The sequence below is a fragment of the Gossypium hirsutum genome, chromosome D05, assembly GCF_007990345.1.
Source record: "Gossypium hirsutum isolate 1008001.06 chromosome D05, Gossypium_hirsutum_v2.1, whole genome shotgun sequence".
Taxonomy (NCBI): Eukaryota; Viridiplantae; Streptophyta; class Magnoliopsida; order Malvales; family Malvaceae; genus Gossypium; species Gossypium hirsutum.
Window position 1 is genome coordinate 10959864 of NC_053441.1, and position 12603 is coordinate 10972466.

The 12603-nt window shown below is 30.5% G+C and overlaps 2 protein-coding genes across 2 annotated transcripts; one reads left to right on the forward strand and one right to left on the reverse strand.

The window, feature by feature from the left end:
• The first annotated feature begins 2862 nt into the window (after nt 1-2862).
• On the forward strand, nt 2863-6987 carry LOC107906497 (D-glycerate 3-kinase, chloroplastic). The gene is made up of 12 exons (XM_016833504.2): nt 2863-3089; nt 4326-4711; nt 5045-5124; nt 5238-5289; nt 5369-5410; nt 5514-5592; nt 5675-5706; nt 5778-5846; nt 6012-6086; nt 6192-6308; nt 6496-6546; nt 6639-6987. Exons 1-12 carry the CDS (start codon nt 2912-2914, stop codon nt 6780-6782), a joined length of 1305 nt encoding a protein of 434 aa, XP_016688993.1. The 5' UTR covers nt 2863-2911; the 3' UTR covers nt 6783-6987.
• Nucleotides 6988-10469: 3482 nt separating this feature from the next.
• Nucleotides 10470-11863, reverse strand: LOC107906498 (auxin-responsive protein IAA16). The gene is made up of 4 exons (XM_016833505.2): nt 11372-11863; nt 11084-11265; nt 10872-10980; nt 10470-10774 (listed from the first exon to the last, which is right to left on the reverse strand). The coding sequence occupies exons 1-4, from the start codon at nt 11605-11607 to the stop codon at nt 10675-10677; spliced, it is 627 nt and encodes a 208-aa protein (XP_016688994.1). The 5' UTR covers nt 11608-11863; the 3' UTR covers nt 10470-10674.
• Between the last annotated feature and the right edge of the window lie 740 nt (nt 11864-12603).

Sequence of the window (12603 nt, forward strand, 5' to 3'; positions counted from 1 at the left end):
ATTGCAATTATCCCATTCAACTTTTCAACATTCGGTGCAACTTGCTCAACCTTTTTAACAAGTTGCTTCCTACCTTTGTTGACTTTTCAACACTACGAATCTTCTAGCCATTGTATAAAATGCTCATTGGTTTTTTTTTCTTACTCAAAATTGTGAATAAAAAATAATGTTGATTTTATAGTTAACTATTTAAATTATCCAAATTATACATTTTAAATCCGAACCAAATTATTTAACTTGAATATGAGGCTTGAATTATTTATTTATCTATTTAAATTGACTAGAAATTTCTAATATATGATAATTAATGGGTTTTTTAAATGATGGGATTAGTTAATCGTGGTTACATTATAATTCATAGAAATTAATAAAATCTAGAAAAACATTTAAAAGGATGTTTTTCTCTCTTTTAAGTATGAGAGTTGAGCGAATAATCTTTTGATCCAATGACAAGAGTATTATGTTGTAGGCATGATAGTTTAGATTCGATCTTAAGCAACCCTATTCCCCTCAATTAAAAAAGAAAGAAAGAATGGAAATGGTTGTTTATCATATAGAATAGGTTTAAAGTGGGAGACAACTGAGAAAATAAGTTAAGGAATTTTCTTGGTTTGGGTATTGAATATATTTAATTTATGATTCACAATGAAATTTTTATAAAAGTTTGACAATTTTCTTTATATTATATTTTTGGATTGACGAGTGAGTAAAATAGCTCTTCCCTTAAAATTTGGTGTTTATATATAAGGTGTAATAACAAACTTAGTCTTCAATCATTACATATTTATTCTATTTGACACTCTTTTATTATAAGTAAATTAGAATTTTTTTGAAACTAATAAGGCTTAAGGGTTAAAAAGGCCTTAGTAATAAATTTAAAAAATAAAAAAAAAAACTATAAGCAAAATTTATAAAAAAAAATTATAAAATTTTTATTAAACAATAACAATATAGTCCCATTAAAATCTAATGGTTATAAGATTAAAAAAAAAATTTGACCCCTACACTTTTATTTGGTCAACAATGTTATTTTCTAATAAAATTTTTATAATTTTTCTGATTTTTATAATAATTTTTAAATTTTAAAAGGGCTTAATAATTTTTTGTTAATTTGTTACTAAGGTTTTTTTTTAACCCTTTTAGTCTTATTAGTTTAAAAAAATTTAATTTATTTGCAATAAAAGAGCAATGGTTAAATTGAATAAATGTGTAAATATTATTTTACGTAATTTATCTATTTTCATAATAATAAAAAACTAAAATGGGATCCGAGGGTTTTGTGGTAATTTTCACCATGAATTCAGACAATTGTTGTTGGATTTTGTGGGATAGATTAAAAGATGCTCTACCACTCAATTTTATTGGGTTATATAGTAGAAATGAATAAAAATGTCTCTTAAAAAATTATTTCGGAAATAATATTAAAAAACTTGTCTCTAATATAAAAATTCGATGTGTAATTTTATAATCTGACGGACAACCAGAATTTAATAATTAAAAAGAAAAACTTTGCTAATATTTTATTTTATGGTTAATATGCTTTCCCAGTTTCTTTTGTCCTTCTCTATCACAAAGTGACTCACTCGACCGGTTCAAGCAATACGATATGTGGACAACATTTGAGCTAAGAATTTCTTGGTTGGAGCTAAGACCAAAAAAAAAAAAGTTCGTATCTAGTTGTTTTCTTACCCATTACTTTTTACAGGTTTTAATTAAAAATAACCTAAATAATATATAAACTCAATGTCATATATCAATTTTAATTTCTATATTTTTATACTTTAAAAATTTAATTTTAATTTAATTTTCACATTGTACTAACCATGGTATCTATGTAGTATAATTTTTTATTAAATCATACGTAAATTGTTAACATGGCATTTTATTAGAGGTGATCATGGGTCAAGCCAGGTTCGGGTTGGGTCTAAACAAAATTTTAAGCCCATTTTCTAGGATCAGACCCTGCTCGACCCAGAATATGGGCCTAAAATTTTGTCTAAGCCCGACCTAAAAGAAAATTGCTAAGCTCTAGCTCGGCCCAGCCCATATTAAATTTTGCAACACCAAAAGGACTTGGGGGTTTTGAAGCTTGATTTTGGAATTGGGAAAAAAAGGTAGGGCACGATCTGATGGCGAAAGTGAAACATGAAAGTTAAAAAGTATATTTGATTAAAAATAAAAAATATATTTAATATATCGGGCAAAAATTTTTTACCCAAGGCCTGGTCTATTTTCTAAACGGGCCTAATTTTTGCCTAATTCATATTTCGGACCTATATTTTTACCCAAATCCTCCCATTTTACGGGCGGGCCGTCGAGCCGGGTCGAATAGCCCAACCCATGATCACCTCTACCTCTACATTTTATTAGGTTAAAAATTAAATAAATTATTTTCATTTAGATTGAGAAAATAAATATACAAGGAAAAAATATTTCTTATTTCTCGAGGAAATTTATTTTATTTTTAATCTAGATTAAAATAATTTGTTTGTTTTTTAACCTAATAAAATATTATGTTAGCAATTTCCATATGAGTTAATATATATAAATACACAAAATTAAATTTGATGTATAAATTACAAATTATATGAAAGTTAATAATAATTATGATATTTACGCTTGAATAAAATAATAAATTCGAAAAATTTTTTCCTTTTAGATTCAACTAATCAACCAGAATTGTGTTAAAAAAACAAAAATTGAATGGAACTTATTGTTCAAGCTTGATTTAATTATGAATCTAGAAGTGATTTTTTATAATAAAAATTAGACAAATTTCCTTTAAGCCATTAATAATTAAGATCAAGAACATTGTCGGCAGTATTATATTTACTTAATTAAAATTTTATACGAAGCAAAAGTAGTAATAATATCCTTGATTGCTGCACCCAAGAGAGAGAGAGAGAGAGAAATGGCGGCTTTCACTACGCATACGCCATGCCAAGCCACCCCCTTGCATCATAATATTAAAATTTTAACTCAAAATGCGAATACGAAAACAGTTCATAAAGCTACGTCTTCTTTGCATCATTATTCTTCTATTTCTTCTCTCTTTTCACAAACCAAATCAACTCTTTTCTCTAATTCAGGTCTTTCTCTCTCCCCCCCTTTCTTTTCTTTTCTATTTATCCATGTTTATCTTTGCTTTCGTCGCAGTAATTTCTTTTTTTTATGTTTTATTTCTCAATGGGTATTCAAAAAATTTGGGATGCTTGGCTCATAATTTAATCTTCCTATGTTTGTTTAATGATGGCTTCTGGGAAATGTGAGTATAAAAGGTTGAGTAAATTTTCTAGAAATCCAATCTACTGAGATTATATTATTAGTGGGAATTTTATCTACTTGGATGCCCAAATTGCTAAGTAAATTATATCTGTCACTCTAATCTTTGATTGCTTATCTGAAATGTTTTCGTGGTTGATATTGTCCTTGACCGATATTGTAGTCTTTACAACTTAGTACCAGAAAATTTCAGCATAGAGGAGTAAAAAAGAAAAGGTTGCTCTTTCCTTTGGATCCAAAAGAAGCCACGGTAATATGAAATATCAAACAATATTCTCTTTTCACTGTGTTATTATTTTTGTTTGGGAATGACTTTCATCAGAAATTTAGCAACTCCAGTTGCTTTTTTTTTTCTCTTTTACCCATGATGCTATTTTTCTTTCTTATTTTTTTTTATTCAACCTCAAATCTTTCTTTCATTGTTTCGTCAACACTTTTTAAGTATTTTTACTTTTATTGGACTTTTCTTTTTTTCATTACAAATTTTATTATTTTAATATCTTATTAAACTTTTTATTTAATGTTTTCTTTCTTTTATTGGCATTATTATTTTAATATAATAAAATTATTGTTTGACATAGATATAATTTATTTATTAATGTCATAAACATCGAATAAAATATAATTTCCATTATATATTTTTGTTTCAATAATAATTTCTTTAATGATAATTTCTCTTTTCATTATAATTCAGATCATCGTAAATCATTACAATTAAAGTATTTCACTATCGTTTTTAAATTCACCACTACAATTTCATTGGAGACGATAGGTTGTAGAAACCAAAATTGAGAATATCTTATGTTAGGCACAAAAGTAATTTTCATGTGTTTTGGAGTTGTCTAATTGAAGTCAGATTTTAGCTTTAGTTTTAGCATTTTTAATGGATTTTGATATAAAGTAAGGTTATTTTGGTTTCTTTCTCAAGTTACTTCCTGCTTTTGTTTCAAAAAGAAAAATAATTACTTCTTGTTTTACTCTTTGAGACCATCTCAGTTTAGCTCATAGTTTATGTCCATTCCTTTTGTGAATTCTTCCTGCAGGCAGTGGCAGCTCATGGTTGCAACATAATCCCTTGCATCATGATGCGAGCAGTGGTAGTGGATCGAGGCAGGGTCCAATATATTCAGTTTTTCGCACGAAACCTGCAGAAGTTGCCTCCGTCGAGGACCTCTTCGAGTTCATATGCTCTGGTCCTCTTGTCGACAAAATGGGACTGACCCAAGAAAAGGTGGCAGAGTCTATTGACAAGTGGTTGTTTTATGGCTCGAAGCTTTGTCGATTGTTTCAGCTGGATGAACTTTACCTTACTACTCCTCAGAAAGCAAGGTTTTATCACTACTACATACCAGTCTTTGTGTGGTGTGAAGACCAGATATCACAGCATGCGTCCAAATTTAATGACGGAGAAGAGATACCTCCGTTAGTGGTATGGATATAATTGTTGTGTGTGTTGGTGTTCTCATTCTTTGTGCACATTTCAGTAGTGTTTTCTATTGGGTTTTGCTACCCTAAGGGCACTCTTTAAGATTATATATATAGTAATATCTTCACCCAATGCATTGAAAATGTAGATGAAATTGTCAACCACTGCATCAATACAATGTTAGTACTACATATAACTAGTACATTAATGAACCTTAAAACAGTGCTGGGGCAGTGTTAGCAAAAAAGCCCTGTTACATTTCATTCCATTAGGATAGTGAAAGAGCAGTGCAGGTGGCATACTTGACCGGTTCTTTTAATCTTGTGGAAATGGCAGATTGGTTTCAGTGCACCACAGGGTTGTGGGAAGACCACACTTGTATTTGCTCTTGATTATCTTTTCAGGATCACTGGCAGGTAGCTTGAAGGGCATTGGAATTTATTAAGTAGAAGTAATTCGTATCTGGTTTAGTAACGTAAATCGAGCAAGTGGAAACAAATGAAATTACTAACATCCACCATAATCTCAGGAACTCTGCAACATTATCTATAGATGATTTCTATTTGACAGCAGGAGGTCAGGTACTACTAATAATAATTTTTCCTAAAATGTTTTACATTTTTCTCATCATTTTCTGACACAGTGTGCAATTGATAATAGGCCGAATTGAGAGAACAGAACCCAGGAAATACTCTTTTAGAGGTGAGGTGACTAATGATTTCTTCATTGTATTTGCTTTTCAGACTTAATGGGGGAGCAATTGTTTTGTTTCTCACACAAGAATAAAATGGTTTTCTTATTTCAGTTGCGAGGAAATGCTGGGAGCCATGATCTTCCATTCTCCGTTGAAACACTGACAGCTCTGAGCAAGTTGACTAAAGAAGGTAGTGTTCAACACTCATCTTTCCATGTTACGGTTCATCATTTGTTCATCTCTTTGTTGTTGACTTGGTTTGAGTTAAACAGGCATGAAGATGAAGCTTCCTCGATATGATAAAGTAAGCACAATATTACCATTTTTACTGGCCGTTTCATTCCAATTGCGTACCAATAACATTGTTGTTTACAGTCTGCATATAGTGGGAGAGGTGACAGAGCTGATTCTTCGACATGGCAAGAAGTTGAGGGACCACTAACGGTAAGAGAATGTTGAGCTAGAGGTGGGGAATGGTGGGTACAGTTTGGTTGAAAGAGTAACGTGATCCATTATGTGAATGTATTGAAAATGATTTCCATAACATAATTATGCTAGTATGAATTAGGCAAGATGTTCATTTCGTTGGCCTTCTTTAAATTCAATCAGGTTGTTCTGTATGAAGGCTGGATGCTTGGCTTCAAACCCCTTGCGAATGAAGTTGTTAAAGCTGTTGATCCACAGGTCAAGTGCGCTTTCGGTGTTGCTGCTACGGATTTAGTATTTATTTATGTTATTCTAACACCAAACTGATTTTGGAGATGAAGCTGATGGTGATTGATGTTACAGCTGGAAATAGTGAACAAAAACCTAGGAGCATATTATGATGCCTGGGACAAGTTCATTAAGGCTTGGATTGTGATCAAAATTCAGGACCCAAGTTGTGTGTACCAGTGGCGTCTGCAGGTTGGTTCTTATATTGAACTACTCTTATCAGTCAGATTCCCTATAGGCTATATAGCTATGTTACCCAGACCACATATGGACACGAATGCTTTAAGAAAAAGGATGAGTTAGTTTGGACAAACCTCCTTTTTAAGTGGTAGAAGCATAGATTTTTCTAATAGTATTGGTTGAAAATGATTTTGGGCAGGCTGAGATAGCCATGAGGCAGGCAGGAAAACCTGGAATGTCAGATGAGGAGGTGCATATACATATTTACATTCACCAAAGTTTATATATATATAAATATATCCTTTTGATATCTAATTCAAAAACTGCGGGGGATATTGACAGGTGAAAGATTTTGTTTCACGTTACCTACCTGCTTATAAAGCTTACCTTCCAACCCTGTATTCTGAAGGACCAAATGGATCACATCCAAACCATCTCCTACTCATTGAAATCGATGAAGCCAGAAATCCCATCTTAGGGATCTAAATCATTTGTTGTTGTTGATGAATATCAGTTTCGGATCCAATTTTGATTTCTTGGATGTGTCGTGTGGTTTAACTACTTGTAAACTAATTATCTCATGATCCACCCATGTGTTTGCAATCAATTTGAGATTTGTAAATGAGAAATGTTTGAACTCTATGCCCCTGTCAGTCTAATATATACAGAACGGCCCACTGCTTGAAATCAAGCTGTCATTGGTATGAATGAATATATATTTTAATATGCTTTTGGGTGGCTGAAAATGCGTCGCACAGTCGCTCTACTTCACCTGAGTATTTGAAGCCAACTATAGAACCCTTCTTCAATTGATTGATTGTTGGTTCCAACATCTGTCAACCTCCTGTTCCCCTTTCGTTCTAGTTTTAGTGCTAGTCTTAAATGAATGAATATTCGCGGGCCAAAAAGAAAAACCAGACAAGGTTTCATTCACTCAATATGTACTATATTGGACCAGCCCTTAGTTCGTCATTCACGAATGGGTTGGGATCAGGGTATTCAAAAGCTATTGAATTTTGAGCCAACCTTAACTTTTATAAGTGAAATTGGTTTAATTTTGAGCTAAGCTTCAAATTTTCAATTTCAAGTTCAAGCGACCAAAGTTTCCAGTTTAATTGATCCTAAAAAAGAAGAAGAAGTTAATTATGCATTGTTAAATAAAAATATAAATAATTATAGGAAGAATAAAATAAAAAAGCATGATTAATATGGAGAATTATACAAGAATCCGTATTACACCTTCTAATCTGGTTTTTTACTTGATAAATCAAAGAGCAATCGTGCACGCTATAGATTTTTCCTCTTTCGGGCAACGCTTGAGATCCCTCTTTATTCATTATATTGAATCTTTCAAGCTTTATGCATACAACTTATATTAGTGTAAATATGATTTATATTTATTTAATTTGATTCTTTATATTTTATGTTTATTTAAATATGTTAAATACATTGTTTGAAGATGTATATAGAAATATTGAGTTAATTTGAAATTTTATTGCATCTAGAAGATTTTAAATGTCTCAACCAAGTTATTTATTTTAAAATTGTAGTTTAAGCTATTTATATAAATTATTTAAATATATAAATACCTTTATAATAAATTTTCGTGTTTCTTTTTAAGTTATTTTTCAATTAATTTCATCTAAAAAAGTATAGATAATATAGATACTAGGGGAAATCAATTAGTCTTAGATTCAATCTCTCCCCATTTACATCTTATAATTAAGAAATAAATTATATTAACAAGTCTCTAAGTTGTCTATCTATTTTTTGAGGTAATAATTAGGTCTAACTCCCTTGAACGAACAAAATTAATAGCTCAATATGCAAGAAAAATTCGAAAACAGAATCAGTGATGAGTTGCATGGTAAAAATGAGCTCTTAAGAATTTTAAAATTTTAAGTTTGAGTTTTCTCTTACTTAGAAATGTAGGGTTTTTTACATTTATTCTAATTGAGTTTAGTTAAAGGTTGAATTAATCATTTAATTATATTACTTTATTCTAATTGAAATTATTGATATAATAATGATTAATTTTCCATTTCTCTAGGGAATCTGAGCAAAGGTCCAACAAAGGCTACTCGATCGAAAGGAAAAGTAAAAAGGACTCAGGTCCAAAAACCACTGTTGCTTGCGTTCATTCATCATGAAAAACTTTCTTTTTTCTTTTGGGAGGAAAATATCTCTATTTGAAAGGGAAAAAAAAAGACGAATGAAAAGCAAAACCAGAGAACACCATGGAGCTAGAGAGAGAGAGACCAAAGCCATCCTTATTTCGATGAAACCCAACGTTGTGGCAGTCCTCGTCTCGCATGTAGAGGGGGACCTCTTATTATGTCGGAAAAGAGACCAAAAAGCTTTAGAGAAGGAAGAAAATAAATATATTTATAAAAAATCAATTTAATGATAAAATCGTAAAAAAAATTATGGTGTATTAAGTTTAAATCCATTAAACATATTTATTTTAGATTTCATATTATTTGAAACGATAAAACTATACTAGTAATGTTTATCATTTTGCAAAAGGAAATAATTTCAATAATTATTTCGATTTAAAAGTAACGTTAATTCAATAAGCCATTTAAATATAGTAAAAAAATTTACTTCTTTCTTTACCTATACACATCCATAAATATACATTTTGAAACCTCCACTTGGGTTAGATTCAAAATGGTTTTGATTTTTTTTGTCCTAGGCTTTTAAGGTTCAACATGATACCTACAATTTATTTTTGTCCCAATTAGACATCTGAATTTCACTTTTTGGTTCAAATTGATATATGGACTTACCTTTTTGGTCCAGATTAACACTTGATTATTTGAATTATGAAATTAAGTTCAAGTATTTAATTGGATAAAAAATCTCTTAAATATCAATTTAAATATTAAAATTAAATTGAATTATCAAAAAAATTATTTATCTTGATGAGATTGAACGAAATTAATGGATATTATTAGACTAAATCAAAAGTTTCATTGATTAAAAAAGAAATAAAAATTTTAATTGATTACTAAAATAGTGCGGAAAACGATTTTTGTTTTCTTTTTATAGAACAGTAAACGAAATTATAACTATCTTAGAAGCAACGACGGACGTGGCTGGTTTGTAGCACCAAGGGGACAGGCTTTTGGTTTTTGTTTTTTAACTATCGTTACATGAGAATTTCCCATTTTGTCCTTTTAAAGGAGTTATTTAACACAAAACATAGAATACTCAATAATTTTCAGTTCATAATCATGACTGGAACAGGATTTAGCAATGCAATCGGCTTCTCTAAAAACATGACAATCAATATCATCTGTATTCTTTTTTTATCCTTTGAGTTATCTTTGAACAAATCAACTACAATTTTGTTGTCACAAGAAAGAGGTGAGAGCTTGTCTCACTATTGCTACATTTATTCTCTAAAGAAAAATATTGTTTGATCACATTCAGCACTAAACAATATTCAACGATTCAAAAAACAAAAAACCCGGAAGGACGGGCTAACTTCATAGAAATTATTTATTGTGTTAATGTGAATATCTACATTAATATTTAAGTGCTTAATTGAGTTAATTGGGCACCAATTTAATTATAAAAATTACAAAAAGGCCCCTCTGTAATTAAAATAAATTATTTTATTAAAAAAATTACATGGGTGTGATGTTTAGATAAATAGAACATTATTATTATCATTAAACTAAATCTTTTATTAATATAATATTTATCTTTTAATTTTATTATTTCCATCAATTGTATATTTTTATTTTAAATCCGTAATATAATAGAATTTTTAGTATTAATTATATATATTTCTTAATTTATGAAACATTTTTGAAGTTAAATATTATCGTCAACTTTTATACTTCACATCGAGATAAATCATTAATTTTTAAATTGTATCAATTAAACATAGAAATAAAAAAGATGAATTTATTTAGGTACAATACAAGTATATGGAAACTTGTGTAGAAAAAGGAAATAATTGATTAATTGTGGCCGGGAGGTGTTATTGGGGAATCTTTCTTTTTTTGGGTAGTAAATTGAGGATGATTTTTTTAATAATCTATGAATTTCTGTGATTGAAATTCATTAAAAGGGCATAGACAATCATGGTAATAAATGAATTTTGGTTAAGTTTGAAATGAATCCTTTTATTAAGAAAAGTGAAAACAAAGGAAGAAGAGATGATTAAGTAATGTGGAGAAAAAAGCCCACAACATCAATGCACTACAATTACAGCTTATTTAATTTATGTTTCTTGCAATTTGGCAGTCTATATCTTAGTCAAAAACCCTGCCCGTCAGGTAAAAATAGTTCAAACAAAGCAAAAAAGCCTCTGTACAATTCTTTATGATTTCTTTCTTGGATGCTTGAATTAAAAAGGCTTCTTTCTTTAATTTGTGCTTGAGTATTTTGGACCTGTCGTTAGACCTAATCCAACTGCCTCTGAACTTTTCATTAACCTTAAGCGTTTGCAAGATTCAACAAACATTCTGGAAAAAGAAATAAGAATAAAAAATTAGTAAAAAGTTTAGAAAAGAAAAACACTTGAGGAAGAGCAAATGAAAAGGTTCAATTTTAAGAGCTTACTGCCATGGTACATCTCCCACCAACATCCAATCTCCGTCCTTATCCTCATATGTAGGCATATACTCAATTCCATTCACTTGCTCTATTTTCTTCTCGTTCAAATAGTTTCCTGTAAAAGAAATCATCAATTTAATGACCAAATTTTATATATTACCATTAAAAGGGAAAAATAAGGAGGAAAAAGAAAGACAAATGATATAATTGTTACTTACTTATGGTGAAACATGAAAACATGTCTTCAAGGGAGGTTAACAGCTGCTGATAACTATTGTATATCTCGAGATCAACTTTCCTTAAATATGGAGCACCGTCCACCGCCACTTTTACATATTTGCAACTCTTCTTTCCTCTCTTTGCAAAGCCTCTCACCGGCGGCCAACCCACCACTTGTGTCCTATAACATTTTTACAATCAAACCATTAAAATAAGCACTAAACTAACTATTACCAACCATTGAGATTCAGTCTAGAAAAAAAAAACCATGATGATATATGACTTACTTTGAAACAGGAGACTTAGCAGCTTCTTGGAGGGAGTGACCCAGCTTAACCTCTCGATTGTTGTCACCCAACTTAAGATCAACGGTTTCGGAAAATCCACGTTTACTGCCCAACTTAGCTCCACCGTCCGATGTTACTCTAGGCTCTCCAGGTAACCCTAAAGTCAGCTCGGTAGCCTCAAAATTCAAGCCGCCGGCATCAGTTTCCAGCAACCTTTTCCCGTTCTCCGATGACATTTTCTGATTCCCTCAAAAAAAAAAGTTTCTCAAAACAGGATGCTATACGAGAAAGCAGAAAAAAGAAGATGGTTTTTGCACTAAATTATTGGACCAACACATTCGGCTTGCTTTGGCCCTTCGGGGTTTATATAAATAATAATAACTACGTAAAAGGAGGCGAAGAATCTGACAGGAAAATCCATTCACGAGAAGACACGTGTTCTTAAAAGAGCGGTTGTGATTTGTCCATGTAGGTAGGTGACAGGAATTATATGACGGGAAGCGTGTGGGTGTTTGTGTTGTGTGTGATTCTGAGTGCTTTAAAGTCTGGGAGGTTGCCGGTCGGGCCCGACCCCTTCACTTTCAGTCAGAGATTATTACTTTTTTCTTTCAGTGTTGCTGTTAGGACAATGAAGAGATATGCTATGATTGTGTGAATCCCGCAGTTTCATCATAAATCATAATATTATATTTCTGATATTTTAAATTTATAATATCATACTGCTTGCCGATTTTCTCTTTTCTTTTTTTCTTTTTGAATACCTCAAAATTGTATTAGTAAAATTAGATAAAAATATCGATTCTATATGAATTTTAAGGATATAGGTTTTTTTTTCAAATTTAAAGAAATAGTTCAATTTGGGTATAAGGAACAAAAATACACTCTTTAGAAAGCATTTTATTTTGACTGAAAGCGTGTCTAATGGGTGCATTTTCCTCCTCTCTCTCTCATTACATCAACAAAAATTTAATTTGAAATAAAATAGTTGTTTGATTAAATTTGAAAGAAAAAAAACAGTTATTGAATTGGAATTTTAAAAAAATCGAGAAAGATTTAATAAATTTTTTAAATGACTCATGGGATAAAATTTACAATTTATCTCGTCTTTTCCATGACTGATTTTTCAGGTCATAAGAATATCCAAGAATTTTGGGGAAGAAAAACTTTTCAAAAAAACACTTCTATCAATAAGTTTTTTTATTTATTTATCTATTTGTGAGCTATGTCCAATC

What these genes read in the sequence shown, in the direction of transcription:
- LOC107906497 (XM_016833504.2), top strand. Translation starts at nt 2,912, where the DNA reads ATGGCGGCTTTCACTACGCATACGCCATGCCAAGCCACCCCCTTGCAT. An exon ending in TGTACCAGTGGCGTCTGCAG is followed by an intron (nt 6,309 to 6,495) that starts GTTGGTTCTTAT and finishes GATTTTGGGCAG; the next exon opens with GCTGAGATAGCCATGAGGCA. An exon ending in CTGGAATGTCAGATGAGGAG is followed by an intron (nt 6,547 to 6,638) that starts GTGCATATACAT and finishes GGATATTGACAG; the next exon opens with GTGAAAGATTTTGTTTCACG.
- LOC107906498 (XM_016833505.2), bottom strand. Translation starts at nt 11,607, where the DNA reads ATGTCATCGGAGAACGGGAAAAGGTTGCTGGAAACTGATGCCGGCGGC. An exon ending in GCTAAGTCTCCTGTTTCAAA is followed by an intron (nt 11,266 to 11,371) that starts GTAAGTCATATA and finishes AAAATGTTATAG; the next exon opens with GACACAAGTGGTGGGTTGGC. An exon ending in GTGGGAGATGTACCATGGCA is followed by an intron (nt 10,775 to 10,871) that starts GTAAGCTCTTAA and finishes TTCTTTTTCCAG; the next exon opens with AATGTTTGTTGAATCTTGCA.